Below are 27994 nucleotides of genomic sequence, written 5' to 3'. Positions count from 1 at the left end.
TCAGAAAAGCAATAGGTGTACAACAATACAATTCATGACGGCTGAATTCCATTTAGCTTTCATTCATGCTGATTAAAGACAGCTGTGTTCTATTGCAGTGTCATGACAGTGTGACATTAATGTTATTATTAACCCCTGTACTTTTCATAGCATGACAAGTCAAAAATATCTTGTGTGAAGGCCTACAGTATAATGCATGACACTTCAATTGAAACGGGTCAAAAGCTTTTTTCACAAGAGCCTTCTTGCAAATTGTAGGTGGCGTCCTTCCTGAAGAGCTCAAGGGCTCTAGAAATTAAAGTGGTATGAGGTTTTGAGAAGGGAATCACTGTATGTTGGAGAATAGAGGTCAAAAGGTCGTGGACCTTTGGGAAGATAATGCAAGCTAATGATCTGAGAGGAGCCGTTTAAATTGAGTGTGGGGTCCCAAGAGTACAATAAGTATTCACGACACTTTATCAGACCCAGACTTCAACGCCAATACAGCATGCAACTGGAAATGTACATAAACCTATTCTATGATGTATCTGCCTAGTCTCAGTTTGCTGCAAAGAGAACTTTTTTATCTGAAATGTTGAAGCGATCCTATTGACTGTTTTCTTCTCTCTTTATTTTTTGGTTATTTTGTTCTCGTCTAATGAGTGTTATTACTGCTATTTTATTTTCTTATTTAACTTTTTTGGGATATGGAAATCTTCTCTAACCTACATTGTTGTTGTGTCCTTGTTTGTGTCTCCTACCTGTACAAAAAAACCCCACATGACCTTTAACTTTTTTACTCTACACTATATTAACATTTTTGATGGAGAGATAAAGGCATTCAATCCAGAACTTTGTGATATTCATTGATGGGAAACATTCAAAAATGAGTAGCAGCCATGTTTATCTGTCGGCTTGAATATTTGAACTCTGTCAGGAAGACTATCAGGTCCTCTTATCACGCGTCCTCTGGACCTTCGCAGCGTTGTATAATTTCGCCTTAAGGCTGCAGGATTCAGCTGTGACCGTGATGAAATAATGGTGAATGACATCAATAAAAGGCAGTCCGTGTAAGCAGTTGATGTTTGTTTTATTGGCCTAAGATTGTCTGGACATAATGCAACGTCTCCGGTGCTTAACAATGTTTAGTACATTTATTTGTGACATGTGCGGCACAGAGTATAAATGTGTATACTGAATAAAAGAGAGACATGGAGTCATACGAAAAAAAGGCAAATTTTACAATGAGCTCTCAGGACATTTTCTTTTCACACGTTTTTTTTAGAGCATTATCTCGTTTTAAAAATATGCCCCTTGACATGAATGGAGGACAGTAAACAAACAGAAACGTGTTATCTTATGTGACCTCTCACCCTGGCACTTTCACATTTGATTACCAAAGCGATTGTTTTCTCAGCTATAATACAATGCATACAGGATTTTTTTTACATTGAAACACCAGTTACATCTGCCATGTTCAAATATTTGACCCCATTAACAAAATATGTATAATAACAATAACAAATTTACCAACGATAAAAGCATTTGTATAATAGTCGGAGAGTCTCTTGCTATGCTTGATTGAGACTGAAAGAATCATGTGCGTCCAACAGTTTATATACACAGTGATGAAAAAATACAGACATGACACAAGTGCTTGGGAAACACAAAAGTTATTCTGTGAGAGTGGTTGAGGCTATGATTGATAAATTAGGCTTTTCTGACAGACGCTCATCTCTCATGTTGATTGGCTGGTGCAATGCTGCCTCCTCATGGCCTAAAGCACACACTGCAGACTGTGTCTTTAAAGATTCTTCAAAAAGGGACAACTTGCTCTGGAGTCCTATTGCACAATTTATCTTCCAGCGATGGAGAAATATACATTTCAATTTGAAAAGTCAGTGTTTTTTCCCCCCTCTCCCACGACTGTTGGCAAAAAAGTTCAAACTACTGTACAGTGTCACATTTTAAATAAATACTCTCCGTTAACAAAATGTTGATGAGTATATTTAGCATTTATAAAACTGAAAAACATCTCCATCGACTCAAAAGGAACCACGTAATTCAGCACCAACATCTGGTGGCAGCTTTGGCTGAAAAAAAGTAAACAAGCGAAAAACAAATGCCGAACAAAAGTAGCAATCGCCAGCAGGTATTAAATATTTTGTATTAAAAGGGGGTTTTCAAATCCCAAACCCACTTTTTTTTTTTTAAACGGGGGCTTTACATATATAGATATTTTTGTTTATGTGGATATTTCTTTTTTAGAAAAACAAACATTTTCTGTCATTTTGATAAATAAAAATAGAAAACCACAGGAGTGTGTTAGCATCTGCCGGGTGAGTCCTGCCTCTCCTCTTGTCACAATTTCCCTAAGTGGAAGAGAACTTGGCAAATGATAGCCACCACCCCTGCGTTGAGCACGGAGGAAATGGACATGTCTAATAATCGGCTCTCGTACAGCACAAACTCTGTCTTGTTCTCCGCCACTTTGGCCATGGCCAGCAGGCCCTTAGCCGCTCGGCACATCATGTTGATGCTGGGCGGGTCCATGGGGGGCTGCCCCATGTGCAGCAGGCTGTGAGGGTTCTGTTGGTACTGCACCATGCTGACGCCGTCCTCCAAGAAGCCTACAAAATTACCCACGCTGCCTTTCTGCATGGTGATGGCGCACGCTGCCGTGGGGTCTCCCTGTGCCAGGTGGGAGAGCAAAGCCACGGCCATCTCCCGGTACACCTGCGCCTTCCTCTGAGCAATGTAGCGCAGCAGCACGGTGAAGAGTTTCTCTTGGCGGCTGAAAGGGGGCGTGGCCAGCAGGAGGTCGATGTTCCCGCCCTGGATGCTGAGCTTGCAGAGGCACTCCAGCACCAGCCTCTGGGAGGTGAGCTGGGAGTGGGCTGTTGCTGAAGGGAAGGGGTCCTGGGCTTCTGCCGAGGGGCACACCATCCAGTGGAGTAGGCCGTCCAGGATGGGGAGGCAGATGGTGTCCGGGTAGGTGGAGAGATCCAGCTGGCCCGAGATGTTGGCCAGAGTGACCATGGCGTTCTCCCTGAGCAGACCCAGACACTCCCACCACCACTCTCCCTCGCTGCTGGAGGACCCCTGCTCCTGCAGCTCGTCCCTCCGGTAGCCGGGTGGCGACCTGTTCCTCTCCGGGTGCTGGTGGTGCAGCAGGAGCAGCTTGCCCAGGAGGAGGACCAGCGCGGGGTGGCGGGACATGTCCAAATCATTCCCGGGGATGAAGGACAGGCTGCGCACAATGTTGGAGACACAGAGGCAACGCTTGGCCAGCGCATCCTGCCCGGCGGAGGAGGTGGAGAGCGGAGCCTCGTCCCGGCAGCGCGGCTCATCCTCCAGCAGGGTGATGTGGTCCTGCTCGCCGTCCTCGTGCACCCTGAAAGGGTAGGAAGGCAGGGAGCGGGCGGGGTGGGCGTAGGAGAGGGCGTCGACCCGAGCACACAGAACATCGTCAATTGTCGCGGTGAAATGTTTCTTTCCATCATCCTCTCTGTTTTCTTCCTCTTTGTTTGTCTTTCCCTCCGCCCGGGCAGGTGGTTCGCTCCGGGGTTCAAATTGTGTTTGAATGTGTGCTGTGGAATCCCCCCCGCCTGCCTGCCAGTGGAGCAACCCGCTGGTGAACTCTGTGACGTAGCCTAAGTGCTCCATCATGTCCTCCGTCAGCTCCTCCTTGTGGACGATCTTGATGGGGAGCCGGTCGTATTTACTGGCTTGTTTGGGTTTAGGCTCCGTCTCTGCGCTCTCCTTTTTACTCTCTACTGCTTTTCCACTCTCTGTCTCCACCTCTTTCCCTCCGTCCTCTTCTTTCTTGACGCTAACCTCTGTCTCACCGTTCACCTCGGCTGGCTCTGCATTGTCTGGTGGAGTTTTTTCCACTATGGCCGCCGCTTTCTCCACCTCTGCTCCCGGAGCGTGAGGTTCAGGTTGAGCACTACACTCTGTTTCCTGGTCAGCGGGCGCTTCTTCTTTCTGGTCAGCAGCAGGGTCCAAAATTATTTTCTGAGCCACGGCCCCCACCTCAAACTCTTCCAGGATGCCAAAGATCTCGATCAGGTAACGGCGGAAGTACTCCACAATCAGCTCTAGGAATCCAGGCAGCTGTTCAGAAAAAATGTATGTCAGCAATTAGAGCAGAAGCAAATGTCATTCTAATTACTTTTTCATTTCAAATGGACATAATATCTCGAGTCCTTTGGCCTACATAATGATAAAATGGTCTAATGAATATGTCCTCCCAACTAAATGTTATGTCTCTTCACTATATCAGTTACAGCAGGCTCTGGCAGTATAAATGAGTGATTGCGTCCTGTCAGCAGTGAGGTGTATGCCTGTGTTTTACCTGGGAGAGGTTAAAGGAGCCCACAGTGCTGTCGTCGTACAGCAGGATGTTGATGGTGTCCAGTGCCCAGGTGCTCTCCGCCAGCAGGCCGGACTTTAGAGACATCATCACGCGCCAGGCCTCCGGTGTTCCTTCAATATAAACAGTAGGATGTTCAGACAATGTCCAAAAGATACAAAGGAAACGCTGAATAGAGTAGTTCTAAGTACTTTTATAAAATGTACATTAGGCTGTGATATGTCTAAAAAATTCACAACATGCACAACGAGAATAATTATCCTTACCAATCCACTCACTGTCACTGGTTGAATGTAACTGGATACTCTAGTATTGTATTTCAATATTTTCAAGTCAATATTGTATTTTTTGCTCTACTACGTTTATTTGACAATACTTGGATTCATAATATTAACACAACATGTGAATCAACTAACTAAGGATGATGTGTTATTATGAGCAGGCATACTATAGAATGGCAACAATATGCCCCACCTTTACTACATAATTAATTAACTGCACGTAATGAATAACTAATTATGATTACTCTATTCTGAAATGGGCTGCATATTTAATGCAGGACTTATATATTTAAATATATTACACTGTAGTATTGCTATTGCATCTGATCACCTCGGACAGAACAGTCATTAAATAAATAATCTCACCGGTGTCCTTGGAGGTGAGCCTGCGTCGGGGCTTGAGGAGGGGCATGGTGGCCTCCACTGATCCTGGGGGGTAGTTGAGGTCCCGCCTCAGGTTGGGGGGGTAGTGACCGAGGGGCCCCTGTGGGCCCATCATGCTCATCCCAGGCTTCGTCATCTTCATGGCTGACATGAACGGAGCCTTGCCCGGAGACATCCTGGGGTCCATGGAGCGCTGGAAGGCCCCCGGGCTGGGGGCCCTGGGCAGGTGGTTGAGCATGGAGGGAGAGTTAGAGTAAGAAGATGGCTGGCGTGAGGTCAGGGGCATCATGCCCCCCGATGATGACATGTAAGGGGACTGACGGTGCCACTGCTCCTGTCCCGGGCGCCCCTCCATGTCCTCTCTACCCATGTAGGGGGGCATTTGTGACGGTGGCCCCTGTCTGTTGGGGTAAGGATAGCCCAGGTCTGTTCTGGAGGGCCACATGTTGGGGCCATCGGCTGCATGGTTAGGAGGTGGCCCCCCACCCATCATGCTGTGCTGGCTCTGACCTGAGGGGCCCATGCGGTCGCGGGGGTAAGGGTAGGGGAACTGTCCCTGTAAGGGTCTGTGATCGGGGCCGGAGAACCCCCCGCCGTAGTGGTTGTACATGTCCGGCTGCTGGTTGGCGTACTGCATGGCGTACATGTCGCTCTCGTGTCTCTTGGGGGGGGGACCGTACATGCCATCCATTGGCCGTTTGTAGCCCTGCTGAAGCAAGGGGGGAGATGGTTAGTAAAAATAGGCATACTAATAGCTCCAGGAGAATCAGTGGTGGTCTATATGAGATTAAGAATGATATTATCTGAGCAGCATCTTTACATGTTTTCTCAACCCTAGGTATGGCAGATATTTATGGTTAGGATTACTTCTACAATTTCAATCGAATCCTCTATGTTCATTTCCAAGGATATTTTATTTGGCTCGGTTTTTCCGTCTGTTGGTTCTTTTCTCTATGAGCAGGATTACAAAAAAAGCTACTGGCATGCTTTTCATCAAACTTGTAGCGTGAGGATTTATGTATATGGTACACCATCTTTAGTGTGATCTTAGGGCATTTCCTGTCCCAAATGGGTTTAATGTTTTGCTGGTACGTCATATATAGTGCAAAGCTTCTGTATTAACATCTTAGAGATGAGCTCTCTCTCACCTGTTGCTGTGGGTACATCCCAGATGGATGCATCCCATATGGCATGCTGGGATACTGCTGACTGTAGCCATCGTGTCTGAAACACAACAGAGGATACATCACACGCTGGTTCAGAACATGAATCGTAAAGTTACATGATGACTCCACAGGTGCTGACCTCTGCTGTGAAGGGTATCTGCTGGGAGAGTACATGCTGCCCTCACTGTTGGAAGGTCCCATGTTGTTCTGACTCCCAGGGGGACCCATGTTCCCCTCCATCCCCATGACATGGTCCGGTCTGAGGATCGAACAGGGAAAATGTCAGAGAAATAATGACATGCTGCAGGTTCACCACCCTCATCTGCTGGTCTGCTCCTACCTCCTGTCGTAGCCCGGCCCGTACGGGTATTGCGAGCGCTGGCTCATGCTCAGCGCCGACGGGGGGCGACCATACATGTCCTGCATGCCTCCACTCGGCATCTGACCCGGAATGTAAGGGTCAGCTCCTGCCACTGAGAAGGAGGAGAGAACATTAGGTATTTCTGATTGTTGCATATTATCATGATTTTAGGCAATCACTGATAAACAGCAAACATGTTTATTTTTAAATGCATGGAATCTTTTTATCTGCCGACCACCAGGTGGCAGCATTCCTCTATGAATATTTTCCATTTCCCATGATTAAATCTATTGTTCTGAGGCTGCGACTGTTGTTATGCAGCTAACATCCACCATATTATTCATTCAGACTCCATTCTCTCCAGCCTTCAGAGGAGCCGCCATTCTTTCTGAAACTACTGTTTGTTCTGAGAACTAAACTGCATGAGTTGGTCAAAACAGGTGCTTCTCAGCAGGATGGAAAGGATGAAAGGTTGAGAATGAGGAGGATGAAAAGGACGTACAAAGTAAGGATGAGACGAAGGCTAAGCTACAAGAACATCAGACGGGCCGTTGTGTTTTCGATAAAAGGATGTGTGTGGCGTAAAAAATTGTTCTCATCTTCTTTCATAGTTCTGGTAGTAACACACACACACACACACACACACACACACACACACACACACACACACACACACACACACACACACACACACACACACACACACACACACACACACACACACACACACACACACACACACACACACACACACACACACACACACACACACACACACACACACACACACACACACACACCTTTCCTGACTAGACGATTAATTAGACCGACAAGACAAACCAACGAACAATGGCTTTGGGATGAATGAGGCATTTTAAAGAGTTAATTGATTTACATATACTCATTTAAAGTTTATTAACATAAGACTCAGAATATTGGGGGAAATTGTGGAGAACATGGTTTGGGTAAAAGGATGTCACAGCGTGTGGTTCACTCACTCTTCCTCATCCCGGCGAAGGGGTCCTTGGTGTCGTACTGCATCCTCATCATCATGTCAGGCATGCTGAGGCCCTGCTGGTAGGGAGCTGAGGGGGGCAGGGGGGTAACACGCTTCTGGAAGGCAGGGTCGCTCACCTCCGAGAAGGGATCCTGTACGCTCACACTGCTCCTGGACAAGGGAGGAGGGGGAGGGGGAGGGGGGAAGAAGAAGAAGCTGTGAGGGAGGTGGAGACAACTGAAACAGTGAACATATGGAATGTGTGCTTTGAAGACAAATTATTAAATGTTTTAATTGGCTATTAAGTTTACGCAATTTTTTGTCAAAGATGCTAGAGGGGTTTATCATAGGCCAGGGAAGAACATGTTTATTTTTTCGGAAAATCATCTTTATTTTTCCTTTTCTTTAAAACTGGGAGTTAGATATTATTTGATATAGTTACAGATGCAATACTGTAGACACGTATGCAGCACATTAAGTCACAAGTGAAGCTTATTTCAACAACGGTATATATTGTTAAGCACTGTAATCTTAAACAATGCTGATAATATAATTCAACCTTATCCTTCAAATATGTTGACTAGTTGAGTTTACTAAGTTACATTCAAACTGTTTATTTGTGTCATGCAATGTGCATACAGAAGGCACAAATTGTTCAGGTTTTTGTACATACTGCAAGTTCTTTTACAAAATAAAGTCAAATAATCATAGATAATAAAAACTACTATAGCGGCAGGGACTGGATGAACATAATGACCACCCTAAATTGCTCCTGTGGGTATTGTCCACAGTATTGATGTATTACGTGTCTGATATATGTAATATGTAATGTAAAGCGCTTCAAGCACTTGTAAAAGCGCTAAAATAAATGTAATTAATTATTATTATTATCATTAGAGCAGCGTTGGAGCATCAGCAGTACTGCATTAGTGCTGTTACTGTTACAGTGGGTCTGTGTGGTACCTGTTGGGGGGCAGAGGTGTGACTTGTCCCAGAGGGGTGGTGACAGGGGTGGGGGGTTTCAGATCTCCCGCTGCCTCCGCTGTAGAGCTGCTGCCGGAGGACTGAGGCGTCTGCGGGCCTTGGAGTGAGCCGCCTGAATTCGCTGGAAGACACAAATATCCGTTTAAATCATTATATGATTCACAGAACTCGCAAAAGCAAAAAGTGAAACACATCAGACCGCAAGGCTCTCAGGATATGATCTAGAGGCTTGTTTGAGTAAAGGCGGCCATGGTGGGCTTTTTCTCTGCAGCGAGGTGCTGTGTAAGGGAGATAACTTAGGATTTAGAGCCGAAGCACTAACAGTGGTACCCTACGTGAGAACTGATCTCGAAGCAAACAGCCGCCATGAGGGCAGAAAGATGAGGGACTGCTCGGAGAAGGGAAAGGAGGCAGGAGGAGAGGAGGGAGGAGGAAAGGAGGCAGGAGGAAAGAAGGCAGGAGGAGAGGACACAGCGAAGGCTTCCTCAGAGGGAATTGCAGCACAGCTCTCTATTTAGAAGCTGTTTGAAGATGGGTTAGCAGGCTAGTGTACCATGGACTTGATCATGGGTTCATGTGGAGGGCTATGCTGGGGGCACATATGCATTTAAAGAAAATATAGTGTATCTACCATTAGTGTATCAAAAATAAAGAAAAACATGCACACCCCTCAATTTAAGTGAGAAAGCATGTGCTTTCGGCATGCTAACAAATAAATCCCCTCACAAAGAGACTCCTACAGAGGTTAAAATTGGGTTAGTGTGCTCTCTTGTTATGACACCGTATTTCTGTGGAAGTTCAGGTGACTCGTAAAGTATGAGAGTGCCGACCAATAAGAGCCTAATACACACAAAGAGCCCCCTACCAGATAAACCAAGGGATACAAATTCCCAGAAGCAGGTTTAATGGAAATTGTGGAGCGTTTCAGCTAAAAGAGGACAAAGACGGTGGAAGAGAGAATATGAAAGCGTCCTAATGAGCATTTAGCGTAAGAAGGCTTTCTCTGGAACAGCCTCAGTGGCCTTTCACTGCACCGCACGTTTCCACGGGAAGAAAAAGAAAAAAGGGAAGAAAGACTTAAGCTTTAAAAATTCATGCTAATTCTGAATTATTCAATGATACCCCCTGCCTCTACACCATCAGAGAAAGAGAAACAGAGAGAGAAAGAGAGAGAGGGAGAGGTGGTTTTCCCCTGATGATGAGCCGGGGTAGAAGAGAGAGCAAGGAAGGGCCGGTGAGCATTAGGGATTCTCCACTTCCTGGGATATGCCCGCACACACTCACACACGAGAGAAGTGCAAACGGGTTAGCCAAGGTTAAGAGGTTTACTATTCCTCAAGAGCAGGCAAGCAGACAGACGGATACATAACACAGAGCCGTGGGGTTACAGAGCTGGAGGAGAGCGTGAACTCATGTGCCCTCTGCTCCACATTCACAGGGAAGAATGACAGAGGGGAAAAAGAGTGTGTACAAAAAAAGGAGACTGGCCTTTGATGTGTGTGCGCACGAGAGGCTGTGTGTGTATGTGTGCGGGTGACATAATAATCCAGAGGGCTGGTAATGGTTAAAGGGGGGGGGAGAAAAAAAAGTCAGTCAGCCGAGTGAGTTTTGTGAATGAAAGGTGACGGCGAGGTCGAGTTTGTTTACGTTCTACATTCCAGCTCTCATTAATCACTCCACACACACACACACACACACACACACACACACACACACACACACACACACACACACACACACACACACACACACACACACACACACACACACACACACACACACACACACACACACACACACACACACACACACACACACACACACACACACACACACACACACACACACACACACACACACACACACACACACACACACACACACACACTAACACACACACACTAACACACACACACTGGACAAGCTCCCTGTGTGACATCATTGGGCTGTCAGTCTATATATAGGCTGGCAGGGTGTCAGGGAGGCAGTTTGCACTTTGCAGCAGGAGAGCATGGATAGTAGATCAAGACAGAGGCGTGAAAAGGAAATGGATGGGACTTTTTCTAAAGGGGTATTCATAATTTCTCAAACAGACAATGTTTCCCTGTGTAATTTCTTTGGTCGCGTCTGAATCGAACCTCTAACTGCAATTGTTTGTGTGTTTGGTGACAGATGCACTGGCCCATAATAGGCAAACACATTAAAGACTTGTTGACATTCTATAAAAAGAGCTTCAACTGTCATTAATTTGATTCGATTGTTTGGGAAATGAAGTGTTATAATTTATTTAGGTTACACATATCTTTATTTATCTTATCAAAGTAATTGCTAATGTCCAGGAACCTGGCAACATTACGACACTGCATTCAGACAAGATTAACGCTTGTAAACAAGTGAACAGTAGCTGGATGAAGGGTGGATGCTTTCCTGTGATGTACAGTTTATTACTTCACAGCAATATAAATCGTTCTTTGCCCTGGTTTCCTGGGACATCCCAGCAAAAATAAGTTTGATTTAAAACTGCAAAAGCAGACAATTTGTCATACATTTGATTTTAATATTACATATTAATTGAATGATTGGAAGATAAACAATATCTGTTAAAACAATACTATCTATGAAGTCGGAAAAAAATCACAAAACTAGGAAATACAGAATAATTTGATTGTTTCAATCATAGTAATAATCCCTCATCGCACAGATTATTTTGTCTCAGCTACAGTAAGTACAATCACTGGGTGTTTAACTGTGATGGATATTTTTAAAACAGAAAAGTATGGTAAATAATTGTACTGCTTGCCTCGGTTTATTCTTTCGATGAAGTTTATCACCCCTGACCTCACATCTGTGGTGATTACAATATTAGCAGAGCTATGAAACATGAGCTAAGCAACACCAATATGTAACTACCCTTCACATTTTAAATGCACAGTGTAGAATTATGTTTTTTTTGGTTTTGTCTAACAGCTGTAGTACATAATTAGCTGCAGGGTTTTTAACTCTGATGATGATTTAAATGCAGGTGCCGTAAAAATGATGCAGCAGAACTTACTTCAATCATATGCTGCAACTAGTACTTTACAGTTTAATGCTGCATATCCAAAAGGTGGAACAAACATTGACCTTTTCATATTTCCCAATATAGACTCCATATCTGAGTTCCACGGTGCCATAAGCAGAGAACAGAGACTCTGTGAAATTGGTCTTGGTTAGGTCTCGTTCAATAGATGAGAGAGGGCCAAATTGTAGATTATAAAGTGTTATGAGCAAGAGGGAATATGAAATAATTCACATGTTTATATAGGTAGCTAATGTGTACTGTATGTATGTGTGTGTGTATGCAAATAAAAGTGAGATGCTCTTTCCCACCCACCAGGAAAAGCAATCTGCAGTGTCTCAGGCAGGTGAAGTGCTCTGATGTTCTATTTAAAAGCCAGGGTCACTTTTCTCATCTCCGCTGCAAATTAGAGACGTGACCTTACCGCTCCGCATGGCTCCAACTCTTTCCCTCTCCTCTGCTGATCCTCACGTCATAATTGTGCCGAGAGACAGACGTGGTGTGAACAGGTAATGTACACAAACAGAACGCAAACCCTTTGTACGGTGCTGTACTAAAACAGTATTACATTTCCTCGAAAGCACAGTGCTCGCATTGGAGCGTACCTTTATTAAACTAAGAATCATCTCATTAGGGCTAATGATCACCGTGGCGTGTTGGGCTTTAATCTGTGTTCATGTATTGATGTTGCATTCATGTAAGATATTATTATGAATAATAATGTAGCACACACTGGCTGGCCATGGCACTGTAAGCTGTTAAAGGGACAATTTGAAATTTTTGCCTCGGTTCTAGCGGTTGTACGTTTTAGAGACTTTTTAAAAAATTTTTTTTATAAAAAACGGATGTTAATTAGGTTAACTAACTCTATAACTGCCACTGCTCTATGAACTGTCTTTGCACTGTTGGAAATGGATAATTTATGTTTTTGGTTCATACTGAATCCCATCATTATTTATAGTCTGGTGATGTGTACAGTAGCCGAGAAAACTTTAATTTGTTCCTGCTTTATAAACATTTCTACACCCAACAATTACCTCCAAGATGCTAGCATGGCAGCTACATTCACTAAAAGGTGTCTGACTCATTTGTTGTGTCTATGATGTACACAACACATAGTCATGAATACAGATCACTGTTGCTCTGAAGATTCCTGACACCTGTAGTTTGATCAGCGGCACCTGTTGTTTGGCTACAGACAGATGGGGGATCTGAGTGGTGAAAAAAAAGGAAAAAGCAATTGAGTGTGTTTTCAGGCCTTACCAGGTGAGGGGGGCTGGATCTTGACGTGCTTCCTGCTGTCCCCCACGGCCATGGTGCTGCTGTCTGCCGGCGGCTCCTCCCCCCGCTCCATCTTACACTCGTAGGCAAACAGGAACTGGATGTACTGCTTCTTCAGAGAGCTGGCGGAGGTGCTGGATGTGCCCACGTTCAGGGTGGAGGACAGCTCGCGCCACTTCTTGTTCTTGTTTACCTGAGTGGATGAGGGTTTGAGGATGAGGAATTAAGACATAAATGAGTCAAATCATGTCCTATTTCTTCATCTTTATGTATCCCTGCAGCATCAGCCAGGCTCTTGTCATTTTGCCTGGAGTATGGTTGACCACACCCTGCTGAATTAAATCAAAAATAATGAAGTCCATGGCTGTACATTTCATGTTTTTGTACTTAATCTACATGTGTCTGCTACTCTTACCCATACTTTTCACATCGCTGTATGTAGACACCCATGAACACATATTTTTACTCTGGGGCTGTTATTTAAAGGTTCTCAGTTGCAACTAGCAGCAACAGCGTTTGGGAAGGTCATTTTCCTTTTCAGCACGACAAGGTCTGAGTACAACTTTTTTTCTAGGTGCAGTGTGGAATGGATTGACCAGCATGCACACAGCCCGGACCTGAACTGGAACCTTATTTCATAACACCAGTGGCTACCTCATTCATGTTATTGTGGCTGAAAGGGACACAATCCCTTCAAGTTGTGTGAAAAGCCTTCGTAGAAAAGAAGAGGCTACTGTAGCAAAATAAAATGCCCAAGGTTTTGAAATAAGATGTGTAATGTTTGCATATCTATATACTTTTGGGTTTGAAGTGCAATGCCGTTTCCTGCTACCATCGCAATGCATATGCCATGCTGGTTTAATACACAGCACATTGCTGATACACGTTGACTGAAGGCTTATCAACTGTTTAATCTGTCTGTTATCATCGCTATGGAGTTCATGTTTTTGCCCCCTCCCCCAAAAAATCAAGTGTGTTTTCTAAACGTTACCATGGCGAGGCCTCCTATCTCACGAACAGCTATGTAGAGCTTCCACAGGTCCAGGGGCTTCTTGCCCACAGTGGGAAGCTGAGCAACAGGCGTGCCCCTCTCCTCCATGAAGGTCAGGTATCGCTCCACCCAGCCCCGCCTCTCCGGCTCCACACCAAGATCAAAGAGCCGTGTGATTCGCTCCCCACTGAGAGAGGAGGAGTTGGGGTTGGGTTTCTGGTGAGAGATGCAGAAAAAAAAGTTAGCTTATGGAAATGAAAATGTCCTTAATCAGCTACGTTCATGTTGAAACAGTTGAAACACATGTGAAGCCAATTTAAAACCTGCATTATTTCCAATGGCCAGTAGGTGGTTCCATTCATCGCAGTAAGAAGTCATTACAAAGTTGTATAGAAGTCTATAAAAAACTACCCTTCTTCACACTTAAAGGTATTATCTCTGTAAATGAGTTTTTAATGAGTTTATGGGCTCAATCAATAGATTCAAGTTTTCTTTAATAAGGCTAAATGTTTATTTTGTAAATGATTTTCCCATTAGTAAGATAATACATAAACAAAGCTCGGTATGCTTCAGGGCGTAGCTTCTTTGAGATTGACAGGTCGCTTACACATTCGGCCTGTCAGTCAAAATAGATGAGTAGCAATGCGTATCTATGGCACTGAATACATTGTTAAATAGCTGTGGAATGGTTTTGGGGTGTTTTTGTCTTAAATCTCTTTTACAGCATGTTTTCAGTTGATGAACGTTAACTTTAACATTTATTTTTCAGCGTTCGATTGTACGAGGAGACAGAAAAACATTCGGGTGTTTTTCCAGTAAATGACATCCTATTTTGTTTTAAGCATGTAAGACTGTCTCCAAAACATATTGATGACGTCACGGTGGCGTCGTTGACTTCTCATGTGCGGTTTATGGCTGTCTCCTATTGCAGTTTTCTGCTTTAACAACAACTCTCTCTCCCCACAAGGATCATTAAAGTTTAATCCCATATTTACAAATTCTGAAGTAGGCCCTTGGTTCAATGACCAAGCAAAACAAATTCTAAATCTTTAGAGCATTGTGTTAAGTAAGCAGCTTGTGTTTACTTCCAAGTTCATTCACAGCACATTTATGTCCCTCAAGTTCAAATTGGTGGACAAAGTGTAATCTTACCAAGACATGTCTGGCTTCAGTCCAGGTTTAAAAATATTTCTGTAGTCTAAGAACCAGCATTTGATCATGTAATTACACAATAATCCTTCAGTCATAAATAAATAAATCAAACTAACAGCTTATACTGACATTATTGTCTATAAAGGGAATTTAAATGTGTTTCACAGATCATTAATTCGCTTGGTTTGATTTCTGTGTCAATATGTTCATGTCATTCCTTTACTTATCCAGTAAATACACACACCCATCCAGCCAATAGTGATTGAGCCTTTAGTACTTACGGGGCTGGAGGGGGTTTTGAGGGGCCAGGGGGGGCTGCTGATGCTGTCGCTGTCGTCTCCGTGGTAGGAGGACAGGCTGGCTGGGCTGGGGGAGAGGGGGGAGGGCACGGGCAGCGCACCCCCTGGCGTGGTGGGCTGCGACACACACTGCTGGGAGCTGCTGCTGTTGCTGTAGCCGTCCTGTAGCTGCTGGGGGGGAGAGGAAGAGGACTACAAGTTCATTTCTATAAAAGAATCACTGTTGCCTTCCACACACCTCCTCACTATCAGTATAACACAATGGTATGATCCTCTACTCTCACAACAACAGTGAGGTCAGACTATGAGTTTTCAGCAGAAGATAGAACACATTGAGTCGATGTGTGTGCAAGGAAACTGAGACGTGTGTGTTTGAGTTGTAATGCAAGTTCATAATGTGTGTCAAGTAAATCTCAATTCCACTTCAGTATTAAGATTTTAAGTTGTATTCGGATCCCACTACATTTTAGAGGATTACATTTATGTGTCAGCTATAGTACTATAAACACTCGGAATATGCTCCTAAAGCTTTATAAACAAATGATATACCATTTATAAATACTGTATAAATAATTTGAACCGGCTTAGTAAATGTAGCTCTCCAGGTAAATGTAGGTGAGTTCAAAATACATGTTTTTCCGGTAGTCATGTTAAACAACTTTTTAGATTGAATTGTTTATATTCTGATACAACAAGAAAAAGCTGACATTCTGTCATTTTCATTGAAAAAATATGTATTCTCCTCGTACTGCCTGTCCGACTGTAGCTGTTTTCTGCTTATCTCCTACCCTTCTGAAAAGAGCCCAGTCTTCCCTGATTGGTCAGCATTTTTGGGTTTAGCTGTCAATCAATGCAGATGCACATCAAGCTTTTGGCGCAAGGCTAAGTTAATTACAAAAGAACAAGTACCTTCAAACTACTGAAATAAAGCCAGCGGGACAGTAAGTGTGTGTGAGGAATCTGCATTCTGCCATTGTGTCTTTTCAACATGCATAAATGCAGACCAGCATGTAGCAGATCATCTTTATTCCATATTCCATACATGTGTGTGTGTGACATTCCATGTTAGTTCCCATCAGTGCATGTGAGTGTGAGTCTTGTCCTTCAGTTCATGTGTACATTCGCCAGCGTGTGTGTGTGTGTGTGTGTGTGTGTGTGTGTGTGTGTGTGTGTGTGTGTGTGTGTGTGTGAGAAAGAGACTGCAAAAAAAGGAACAACAGCTTGACAAGTGCTTCTGTTCTGTGTACAGAATGCTCATGTCAGCAAAACCTTATCTCTTTCCCTTTACCCCCCCCCCCCCTCTCTCTTTCTCACTCTCTTGGCAGACAGATCATCTCTTTTGGGAGCACTGGGGGTCTTTCTGGCTGCTCTGACTGCCTTAAATAATTCAAAAGGCCCTACTACCGTAATCAGCAAAAGAAAAGACAGGGATTTGGAGGGAAAAGACGTGTATTGGATGTGATGGAGGCGTGTGAGTGTGTTTGTGCACGTCTGTGTGAGTGTGTGGCTGAGGGAGAGAGAGAGAGAGAGAGAGAGAGAGAGAAAAAGGGGTTGTTAAGCAAAAACAAGAGGAGGGGGAAGAGAAGAGCAAAGAGCAGAGTTCTGTTGTTGCTGAGCTGAGCCAAGCCGAGCTGCAATTGTAGGGCAAAATGAGAAGTCAGCATTGTGTATTGGGACGTGTGTGTGTTTGTGTGTATGTGTGAGGCACTGAGGAAGTAGTGTTACGAGAAGGATGGTGTACATGTGCTTGTGTGTGTGTGTGTGTGTGTGTGTGTGTGTGTGTGTGTGTGTGTGTGTGTGTGTGTGTGTGTGTGTGTGTCTTACTGGAAAGGCCAGTCTGCGGCTTCTTGTCTTTTCGTTATATAAAATAAATTAACAAATATGCCTGTGCGTGTGAGTGTGAGTGTGTTTTGTTTTTGCAGCTCGGGCTGCCAAAACATCAGTAAGGAGAGAGTGCTGGGGGCTAAAACAAAGCGAGGAAAACATTAGGAATGGTAAATGTTAAACAAATCATTAGATATGGCGAGAAAACAAGAGAGAAACATCCCACTGTGCTGAGGCAGCATATGCTGATCAGATTCGGTTTGCTTCATTAGGGGAGAAAGATCAAAAAACACAACAAAACAAAAATAAAAACGAGAGGGAGGAAGGGAATTGCAGAAAAAAGATTGCAAGTCGATAAAGGTCAACTGTGTACCTTTGGTTTGTGAGGCTCGTTGGCGGGAATGCTGTCGTCTTTTACGTCCGCCTTCGCTTTCACATCAGGGCTCATCATCCCGTCTCCCGACATTCCCATGTCTCCTTCATGAAGAATAAGGAGACATTTAATAAAACAAACATTTGAACCGATATTTCACAAGCAAAAACAGCTGAGATATATAATCAAAGCATCTATGGGCAGGCAAACTTTGTTGGAATGAAGATGTTTACTTAGATTCAACATGATTTAAGATCCTAAAATGACCGTGGCTTCTTCCTGTGTGCTCAAATCTGCATGATAATAGTTTGTATAATGTCAAAGACAGAGTAAAACTCTTTAAATTATATTTAATTATCCTCTTTCTTTCTGTCTTCTCCAGGGGCCTCTAAAGTCTGTCCAGCATTCATCTCAAAGGGACAATTGCAAAAGAAACATGTCAAAATACTTCTGTTTAGAAAAGACATAGAGAAAGAGGTAAGACTAAAAGCCAGCCAGCGCACTCCTACCTTGCTGGCTGCACATCCTCAGATTTGGGAGAATTCATTTGGGATGTTGTCAAATATTTAAAGTGGCAACAGAATGGGAAGGTTAGCATTCAAGAGATGTTGTCTGACGAGAACACTTGTTTCTGTTTTCAAAGACATTTGTGTACAAGGTTTCTAATTGAAGAAGAGCTGAGGCCCTTAAAGACTCCTTTCCGCCGTGCCAGCTGCATATTTTTCTTATCAACAGAAAGAAGAGATCCTTGAATACAAGGCTCTGCGTCTTTATTTTTCCCTTGTGAGCGGCGGCACGGTGGGAAAACTAATGGCTTTTTACCGTGCCCAGGGGCAAACCAGATGAGTTTTGAGGAACCTTGGCACTGTAATTCGTTTGAAGTTTTTCCAAATGTCACCTATTCTGATATTCGGTTTTAAATAAAAGGCGCTTTTCATTTAGGGCGCCACTGTGAGGCGCGTTTAGCAACAATGCAGCGGGGTGAAGGGCTGTAAGACAGAGTGATGCACCACATTAATCTTTGCTCACTGGAGGGCCAACTCGACAGGAGCTCTGAGAAAGTTAATCTCTTGATTTCTTAGCCTTTTACTCTCTTTCAACCCTTTTAGTTCACTCGCTTTCTACTTCTGCTCGGAATGTAAACAATCCTGAGCGAGTTCAGCAGTACATTCAACATAAACACATAGGTCAAACTCCAGAAGATCAGAGTACCCTTTCACATCGACTCACACAGCTGTGCCTGTTTCTTTTCTATTTATCAACATGTATTCTGTACATTGCAATGTAAGATAAGTAAGTCAACATGGGGTCAAATATATGTGTGCGGGATGTAGGAGGCTGACAGCTGTATGAACAGGCTTGGCTAGGAAGGGGAAATTCTTCTACGTCTTTGTCCTGTAGGTGGCTAATCCACATTTCTAGCCCCCCCGGCCTTGAAAAAAAGGAGTTTAATTCAGAGTGTTAAAATGCCTCTGCTTTTACTGCTGGCAATCCTGGCTTACATTCATGCTGTATTGTGGGAATTCAGCATTTTATTGTTGATATAAAATATTCAACAAACTGTTTTTTGTGTATATAGTATAACTATATAAAAAACGTTATAAGCTGTGTGATCAAATGTTCGGCAGCTCCAGACAAACTTTCTTTGGGTGCCAAAAGGCTCTTTTGATAGTAAAGGTTGCTGACCCCTGCCCTAGGACATATGGACCATAACTCTGTTGGTTAGCATTGAGCTAGTATACCTGAAGGTGGCATGTTGTATGCTGGAGCTTGTGCGTTGCCCATGGCGGAGCTGTTGTTCCCCGTTGGCTGGCTGTAGGGCACAGTGGTAGCCATGGTGCTGGCCTGGCTGATGCCCTGGCCCTGATAGCTGGCCTGCCTACCACGGAAAGAGAGGAGAGATGTTAGTGGAATTGGGAGAGACAAATCCAGTTTGGATTCACAATGTAATGACAGGCTGTGGAGAGATAAGTGGGTCACAGTGAAAGCTGCAGAAGAACAGAAGTCACAGAATCGTACGAAGATGATGATAGTTGGCAGTCTAGCGCTGCCATGCTTAGTGTTGTAGTAAAAACCGAGTAGCATGTATGTCTGAAAGTCAGAATGAAAGCACAGAAAACCACATATCCCTGATCAAACAAACAACTCCTCCAAAAGATTGAAGATGTGCATGTGGCATCAGAAACAAAAAAAACTCTCCGATCCTCTATTTGCTCTTTTTTCTCCTATAAATCCCCCTCCCCTCCCCCCCCTCTCCCTCCCTCTCCCACAAGTCATAATTTAACTAATTAAGGTGTGCTTTTGGAGAGGATCATGTTATTTGTTGCCATGGCGACGGAAGAAGTCAATCTCCCTCCCTCAGCCTCCCTTCCCTCTCTCTGTCTCTCAGGCGGCTCATCACATGGTGTCACAAGTGACATCATTGGCGCTTATCTTCAACCTGCTGAACGCTAGCCATCCACGTGTGTGTGTGTGTGTGTGTGTGTGTGTGTGTGTGTGTGTGTGTGTGTGTGTGTGTGTGTGTGTGTGTGTGTGTGTGTGTGTGTCAGAGTCTGTGTGATTCAAGGCAACGTCTATCATTGCATGCCAGGCAGGCCAAAGCCAGTGACACAGGGACTGAAAGGGAACACCGTGTTTGGAACAATTTGGTCTATCTCCTGCTGACTCAAGATTATCTCCTGGACAACCACATAAAAAAGGATTTGGAGAAAAGGAGGATAGAGACGCAGAGAGAAAATGTGAGACGAAGAGAGAGAGAAAAGCCTAAAAGAATGAATGAACAAGAGATGACAGGTGGAAGACTGAGAATTAAATTAGAAAATAAAGCAGGCAGAGGAGGGTTGAGAAGGGAAAGACAAATGAGGGAATAGTTGTTATGGTAAAGAACAAATAAATTAAGGAAAAAAGCAGGTAGGCAGGAAGACATCCTTGGGACGGTGTTGGGCGATGACAGACCACAAGGAGGAGTTTTTGGCCCGAAATGCAAGTTTTATGCAGACCGAAATAAAAAATCTATTGGGATTTATGTCAGTCAATTCCCTCCTAACTGGCATATTTCTCTCTTTCACTCACTCACACAGACACATAGTGTAATACCTCGTGTTGGAACCGATACACATAGCCTAAGAGGAGGGATTGGCTTGGTAAACCTCCCCATAATCTCATCTCACAGATGTAATTAGTCATAGAGCACGGCTGATGATACATATGTAATCCCTCTATGGGGGCCGAGGTGCACAGGGGAGCTCCATGGCAAAGAAACAAGCTCACACCAAATCCACGCTTATCTGGCCCCATTTCCCTATAACGGAGTGGGGGGAATTGAGACTCCTTCCTTGCTGCCTACGTGTTCCCTAAAAAGCTTTCTGTGAGTCAAGACACGGAAATAAATGTACCTTTTGATCGTTGCAACTTCTCTCTCAAGTGAAAAATGTACACTGCAGCAAACTCCCACAAAACAGAGCGCAGATAAGCCAGCCAGGAAGAAAAAGTTGCCAAAATGCCCTCGAACCTAATTTATCCATACTGTACAGTAAAAACGCCCCTCACCCACCTTGAGCGATATATATGCAAAAGCTCTCATGTGAATGGTGAAATACCCAAATCAACAACAACAACAACAGTGGTTGGAGGTTTTCAACTGTGGCGCTCTCCCATTATGACTAATTCATGTCATAAAAAAGCCCATTAGAAAGCACTTGATGGAGGCATTGCACAGCGTTTAATCACACTTAATATATGCATGTGCCGCTTTCGGGGAGGGGGGGGAGAAAAAAAATGGCATAGCGCATTCATCTTGCTCTCAGGCACCTTTGTGCCGGGAAAAAAAAAACCCATCCTGTTGCCGCAGAGAGAGAAAGAGCGAAGGAAGATAGAGGAGAGATGGATATAAAGGGAGAGGAAGAAAAGAAGAAGGGAGCTGGAGAGAGAAGGAGGGATGGAAATGAAGGCAAGAAGAAGCCTGAGTAGTGTGTGTATGAGTCCCTGGTGGACCGAGGGGGGGCGTATCTGCAGCTCAGGGCCCCAGAGCTGGAGGTAATCGCTGTTCCATGAGACTGAGCCGAGGGAACACACTCTCACTGAGAAACATCTTCCTAGCACCATCAGGCCAGTGCACTCTCAGTTTGTTGTCAAGGAGTGGCCTGAGGAGAGAGAGAGAGAGACAGGGAGGCTCTTCTTTCTCTGAGTTTTTAATTTTTCCTTAAGAAAAGTTAGTGTGAGAGTTTTGACACCACATTACAGCAAAGATGTATACACAAATTCTGCTTTGGTTTTCGATATTTTGTTCAGCCTGTCCAGACACCATTAGGGCAGAAAAGCCTTCAACTCACACGGTTGAAATAAAAACCTTTTAAATACGTTCCTAGAAACAAAAAACTGTTGCCTTCTCACCACACGCGCACGCACGCACGTACGTACGCACACACCTATCTCCTTTTGCTATTCAGTCCACATGTGTGAAGGGCATCAGAGAAGGCCGTGTGGGCAGTGTGTGTGTGTGTGTGTGTGTGTCGGTGTCTGAGCGTGTCCTTGTGTTCATGCGCAGGGTGGGCGCTGTTGCCAAGGGGATGCCATGGTTACGAGGTGCCAGCCAACCAGCTGACGGTGTCTCTCTAGAAGTGGCAGCGCCTTTGTCCTTCATTCGTGGTGACAGGCCGCGCCGATGCCTCCCAGCGCTGCTAACTGGACGAGACACCAGAAGCGCTGGGACTGCAGAAGTGTGTGTGTGTGAGTGTGTGTGAGCGTCCCTGCCTATCGATCCCTCTGCTTTGTGTGTGTGAGTGTGTAGAGTGTGTGTAAGAAAGTGAGAGAAAAGAGAGGCAGAGAGAGGCTGCTGGATGGAAGGATGGAGTGGATCGGCTGGAGGCCATGAATTATATATGGACCCAATCTGTTCTTAGGGCAGCTTGGGCTCATAGCTCCTCCAAACTCCTGACTCAAATCACCACACACACACCCTCACACACACATACAAAAAGGGAGGGGCGGCAGAATAAACCCCCCACAAAAAATAAAAGGACAGCTTTTAACATATTAAATCCAGAGAAAAGCTACTCCCTCCTTCCCGAACATCAAACAGCTCAGGATGGATAGAGGAGAAGCCATTTATTTTGCCCATCTAATGAAAGCAGAGCGCGCCGCAACACTGCCAAGACTGCGAGCGACAAAGCACCACAGGCAGCATCCCTCGTTCTTGACATTCAAGCAGTGCTCTTATTTATTTAGCAAATTTACTTACTAAGGAGGTCAGAAATGAATTATTTGGCGAGGATTTGCCTGGGAGCACTCTCCTTTCCTCTCTTCTCCCCTCTTCCAACATTTTTTTCCCTTCAATTTCCCTTTGATTTACGACTTTTCTTTCTGAGCTTTGCTCTTCTTCTACTAAGTGCTTATTTTTTCAGACAGAGCCCGTTCCTATAGCTCCAGGAACTTTGTGTAGAGTGTCGCCGGCAGCACTGGAAAGTCATTTGAAAAGCCAATTCTGTCCTCAGAAGCTGCTGCCAAGAAAAGCTTATACCTTTTAATACTTCCTGTTCTCTTCTCTTTTCCAAAAAAAAAAAAGAAATCCCTAACATCAATCCACAGCCCCGGAAAAATGTTGTACCGTACCTTTCTTCAAAAACAAACTTGTACCTCCTCCACACTGACAGGGTTAGACACCGTCCGTGTTATTTGTGCATAACATGTCAGAGTTTTTACACTGCAATTCATCATACTGACAACTGGCAGCAAGGGAAGCAACTTTCCATACAACCAATGCTATTTCCCACTGTCATATTATCATTTCAGGAAACCACTATACATTTTTCAAAATATTAAAATAACTGGCATCAATAGAATCTAGATTACAATGAATTATGAGTAGGAGGTTTTTTAGTGTCCGCTATTTGACACATTTAACTTAAGGTAGAGCAACAGGGTTCTTTTGTACGTTTCCTAAACTCTGGACCCTGTTTCCCCTCAACCACCAATTAACTTGATTCACCGATAAAAGTGGGACATTTGTTTCTGATTCCAGTTGGAGGTTGGAGGCCTCGAGGGAAGAACACACTCATGCCAGACTTTATGAAGATTTAATCACGACCTACGCCTGCAGTCATGGGATACCAGAAGTGGCCCTCCTCTGCTCATTTGGCATTCTTTTCACTCAGCGTAATGAAGCTGGAGTGTGGCTACTAATGTGTGAGGGTGTGTGTGAATCAGGGGAGGTTTGATATTGGGTATGAGAGGTGGAAATGTAAAGGGTTTATTGGTGGGAATGTAGTGAGGAACATTCAAGAAGAGAAGAAGAAGAGACCATCCAATGCTCCAACCCGCTAACTAGCCCCATGATATGGAGGCTAGGCAGCGCGGTGGCTGTGGCAGTTCACTCTGGGTTGGTGGATCAAAGAGTGAAGCATGTGCTACGACTAACAACTTGTTTCTCAGGCGGAGAGGAACTAAGTCTGAATGTTTCTGAATGTTGCACTGAGATCTGGAGAGCAAACGGGGGACTGGAGCCTTTAACTGCAGGTTTTTCGGAGGCCAATTTTCTCCTGATCTCCGTCAGATGTTCTAAAGTGGGATCTGAGGAAGAAAAACATAACAAGGCCGTGCTGGAGACAGCGGAGAACAAAAAGCAAATTGGGAGGAAGAAAGACTGAGGGAGATAAAACAGTCTGGGTAGGATAACAGAGCTGCACAGAGAGGGAGAGGGCGATACAGTTGGGAGAGTTGGTAAAAAGAGTGAAACAGGTGGGAGGAGAGAACAGAAACAGACGGGGACGGATGAAAGAGGGAAAATGAGCGATAGCAGGCAAGGAAAACTCTAAGAAGGAGACTGGCAGCACAGAAACGGGTTTGCTCTCCAAAGATGCCCATCTTAACAAACATTTAGGTTGTTTTTTTAAAAACTTCAAATCAGTCAAGGCTACAACTAATTCATAATTGCTTTAAATAAATATCATGAATAAAGAAGACAGCTGCATTATGACAATTACATTTTTTTTAACACTGATTTGCTTCGAAAACTACAGTCTCACCTAGTTTGCAGTTTTTTTTTTAAACAAGCGAGATACCAGTCCAAGCCGTTTCTGTTCAGTTGTTCTCCAGTGCAAGGCAGAGTAATGCTTTGTTTTGAATAAATACGATAGCAATTTGGAAGTTTACAACTGCAGCCATCGCAGCCAAACAGAAAAAATTGATTTTCGACATAAAATCAAAAGTAAAAGTCATCATCGCACTGGACTTTTTGCTTAAAATGTGAACTTTGCGGTGCAGTAAAAACACAACACATTAATGACGCCGAACAAAGGCAAGAAACACAGGGATGTTTTCAAAGTCGATGGTAGATCAGAAGAGATCACTGAGAAGAGAAATGAGTGAAGACACACACACTTTGCAGACAGATGTGTAAACAAACAGAGTGGCACAGAGAGCCCTTTCCTCCGGCAGCGCCACAGCGAGCGTGCGACACCTTTCTGAAGACTTGCTGAATGTGAGGAGAGACTGACAGCCAGTCTGATTGGTCCCAGCAGTGGGGATCATGTCATGCCACTTCTTATTGACAGACCAGCCATCTCCTAATGGCTCGGCCAGCATTTGCATTGCTGTGTGTGACTGTTTGTGTGCGAGTGTGTTTGGCCCTGCTGATGCACGTAATTAATCACACATACTGCCAGCCTTCCCACAAAATGCCAACACAGTGCACAGAACAATCTAAAACTCAGTGAGTGTGTCCGTGTGTGTGTCCGTGCATCATGCTGCCTGCGCTCACTTGTTGCCATGACTAAGATGCGCTGATGATGATAATGATGACTACAGTCATGATGCTGAAGGTGATGATGGCAATTACAATGATCGCATGACGACTCCTCTTGTTTTGTTTATAGAGGGAGCTTGTGAGAAATATCATCACGATCACTTTCAGTTCTGTTTAGCATGAGACATTTCCATAGCAGTTTGACACACAAACACATTCATGAAGACAGTTTATTTTTAAAAGGATAGGTTGGATGTTTTAAAGTGGGGTTGAATGATGTGCTTACCCGTAGTAAGTGTAATACCTACAGTAGATGGCAGTTGGCAGTTTTGAAAAACATAAGTACTGAAAAAGGAAATGAATGAACTGTTGAGGACGTGGGCACCACAACTTATATTAGACGATCAATATCACGCTATATTTCCAATATTATCACAGCATTACTTGCCATACAACAGCCCTTTGTGCAGGGGAACTGAAGATGTTTCACTAAAGCCAACAGACCCCACTAAAATAAAACAGTAATTTTTGTCTTCTCGACGTATGTGTGACTTTGATTCGTTTTGATTCAACAAAGTCAAATATTAACCCAAACAAACTTTCGTATCGAGGCAAAAGTAGACCAGCATCTACCATATTCTGTAAGATAAAGTTACTGTATTTTTCAGTGGGGTCTTGTTGCTTCAGCAGGAAAAACGGCTTCAGTTCGGATCAAAGGGATGTCTCCTGGAAAGGTAATGCGGTGAACAATAACAGCAGTACATGCTTTGCTGCTGTGGTGGTCATCCTGTCTGTGACTCAAACTTGGTCGTGCTGACCACAATCTACATAATACACTGATACAGAACCTCATACAAGCATATCCTTACTATCCCTTTAAAGGCATGCACACAAACATCACGATGGGGGTGGACCTACCTATGTTGCTGTGAATGTGAGGGTGGCAGGATGGGTGGATGGTGAGATCTGAGTGGAGGGGAAGGTGGTGGACAGGTGGAGGTGGGGTAGGGTGCAGGCCAGTGGGTGGAGGTGGGATGACGTGGCTGCATCTGGGCTTGGGACCTCGCGTAAGGAGGCCGCCTGAAGACCGGCACCAACAGACCCCCAACAAAAACAAAAACTTCATTGCTAGCTCACAGTCTCCAGTTGGAGTCATGCATCATCAGAAATAGGAATGAACATTAGCAAATGTTCATTCGCCACTACAGCATGCAAAATGCTGGCACCCATGATGCATTGTTAGACAAACCCCCGCACTGATAGGAGGAAGCGCAGAAATCCACACTTCCTCTCAGAAGACGGCCATGTTTCCACTAGATCCCCCGGCAGGGTTCAGCAGCATTTTACTGCCCACACAATCCCACAACAGCCCTGGTCTCCGATGCTGCACACACGCTTACATTTAATATTCCAACACTGATGGAAACATAATATTAACTCATATGCTGTTAAAGCATCAAAGTGCTTTGTGTTTGTGATAAGGTTCTTGGTGTCACCTCGGTCTCTGGTGTTTTCACAGTTAAATCTGTGGTTTGCTTTTCCTTCTTTTATGTTTTGACAGTGCTGTATTCAACCCATACAGTCGGCTCACAGGCCAATATCTCTACAACAAATGGCACTTGGTGTATAGTGCCAGCTATCAAAATGTCAGGCACTTTATGAGATGTGTGAAAATAGGGATGGCTCGGCAAATGGCTCACAGAAGCGTGGAACCCCAGAGAACGACTCATGCCTTCACGTCTGAAAAGACTCATGGAAGAAAAAGACAAACTGTGTGGCCCAGAAACTCTCTCCGGTGCTTTTCAGCCCTCCTCCCAATACAAGACCGTGCAGAGAGAGTGATGTAAGATAGAGAAGAGATGCTTACCAGCCCCTATTCAAGCATACCAATATTGCTTTTCAATTGATGTACAATAGTAGTTAAGGTTAAGACGATCACTAGTTGTTTGTATTCTTTAACTGTGGTTCCCATTGAGGTAAAAAATGTGCCATGTGTCTTCAATACAAATAAAAACACTATTTCTAAAATAGGTTCAGTCCTACAGAAGAATTTGAGCCTTTTCTTTTTGAAAGCGATGTAATAATAATATTGAATCTATTCTTCTGTCTTTTGCCAAGATCAATTGTAGGACCTAATAGCATAGGAGCAATTGTAATGAATGATATGAACATATACAGACACTTACACTATGGCTGTTACAACATCAGACTCTCGATTATTGTGGCCGGAATAATTTGTTAAAAAAATATCATGATATCTTTAGCAAATTTTGAAGAAAAATAAATAATGCAATATGTAAAAGCCACAAACACACAAACTTGGGTGAAAAATTACAGCCATAAAGAAACACATGTTAATCTACAAAACTCAGAGACAGTGAGCCCCTGGGTGCTTGCTCTCACCTGTTGTGTGTCGAGTTGGCAGATCCCGGCATGGCAGCTGCTGCTGCCTCCTGGGCCTTGCGGTTAGAGCTACCCAAAGAGGGAGGGCCCATCCCGGGCCCAGCTGGCTGGGGCATGCCGGGGGAGCTGGGGGCCATGGGTGGGTACACCCTGTTCTGGCTGCCTGCGCCATGGCTGCGTCCCACAGGTATGGGCTGGCCGGGCCCCTGGCCGTGCATGGGGCTGCTAGCATTCATTCCTAGACTGTTGGTCATGCCGGGGCCGGGGCCGCTGTAGCCGGTACTGGCAGGCCCACTGTAGTTGGAGGACCGAGGGTAGTTACCTGGAAGAAGACAACATACGAAT

General features: G+C 44.4%; 1 protein-coding gene across 11 annotated transcripts in view; it reads right to left on the bottom strand.

Annotated features, from left to right (window-relative positions):
* Positions 1-1050: 1050 nt before the first annotated feature.
* Positions 1051-27994, bottom strand: part of arid1b (AT-rich interactive domain 1B) — a 173377-nt gene continuing 146433 nt past the window's right edge. For 3 of the 11 annotated variants that reach the window (XM_079693227.1, XM_079693237.1, XM_079693232.1), the window contains 15 exons: positions 27650-27971; positions 26165-26326; positions 19248-19384; positions 17506-17609; positions 15291-15479; positions 13858-14073; positions 12849-13059; positions 8507-8648; positions 7545-7714; positions 6526-6658; positions 6325-6444; positions 6168-6243; positions 5002-5728; positions 4337-4467; positions 1051-4095 (listed from right to left, as the gene is read on the bottom strand). In XM_079693227.1, the coding sequence (XP_079549353.1) occupies positions 2341-4095; positions 4337-4467; positions 5002-5728; positions 6168-6243; positions 6325-6444; positions 6526-6658; positions 7545-7714; positions 8507-8648; positions 12849-13059; positions 13858-14073; positions 15291-15479; positions 17506-17609; positions 19248-19384; positions 26165-26326; positions 27650-27971 (4595 nt within the window). In that variant the 3' untranslated portion in view covers positions 1051-2340. The remainder of the gene's footprint in view (positions 4096-4336; positions 4468-5001; positions 5729-6167; positions 6244-6324; positions 6445-6525; positions 6659-7544; positions 7715-8506; positions 8649-12848; positions 13060-13857; positions 14074-15290; positions 15480-17505; positions 17610-19247; positions 19385-26164; positions 26327-27649; positions 27972-27994) is intronic. The other 8 variants (XM_079693231.1, XM_079693234.1, XM_079693230.1 and 5 more) reach the window with 7 other exon arrangements.

The sequence above is a fragment of the Notothenia rossii genome, assembly GCF_949606895.1.
Source record: "Notothenia rossii genome assembly, chromosome: 7".
Classification (NCBI taxonomy): domain Eukaryota; kingdom Metazoa; phylum Chordata; class Actinopteri; order Perciformes; family Nototheniidae; genus Notothenia; species Notothenia rossii.
Note: the sequence above shows the minus strand (reverse complement) of the source record. Positions and strands in the feature narration are given on the sequence as shown.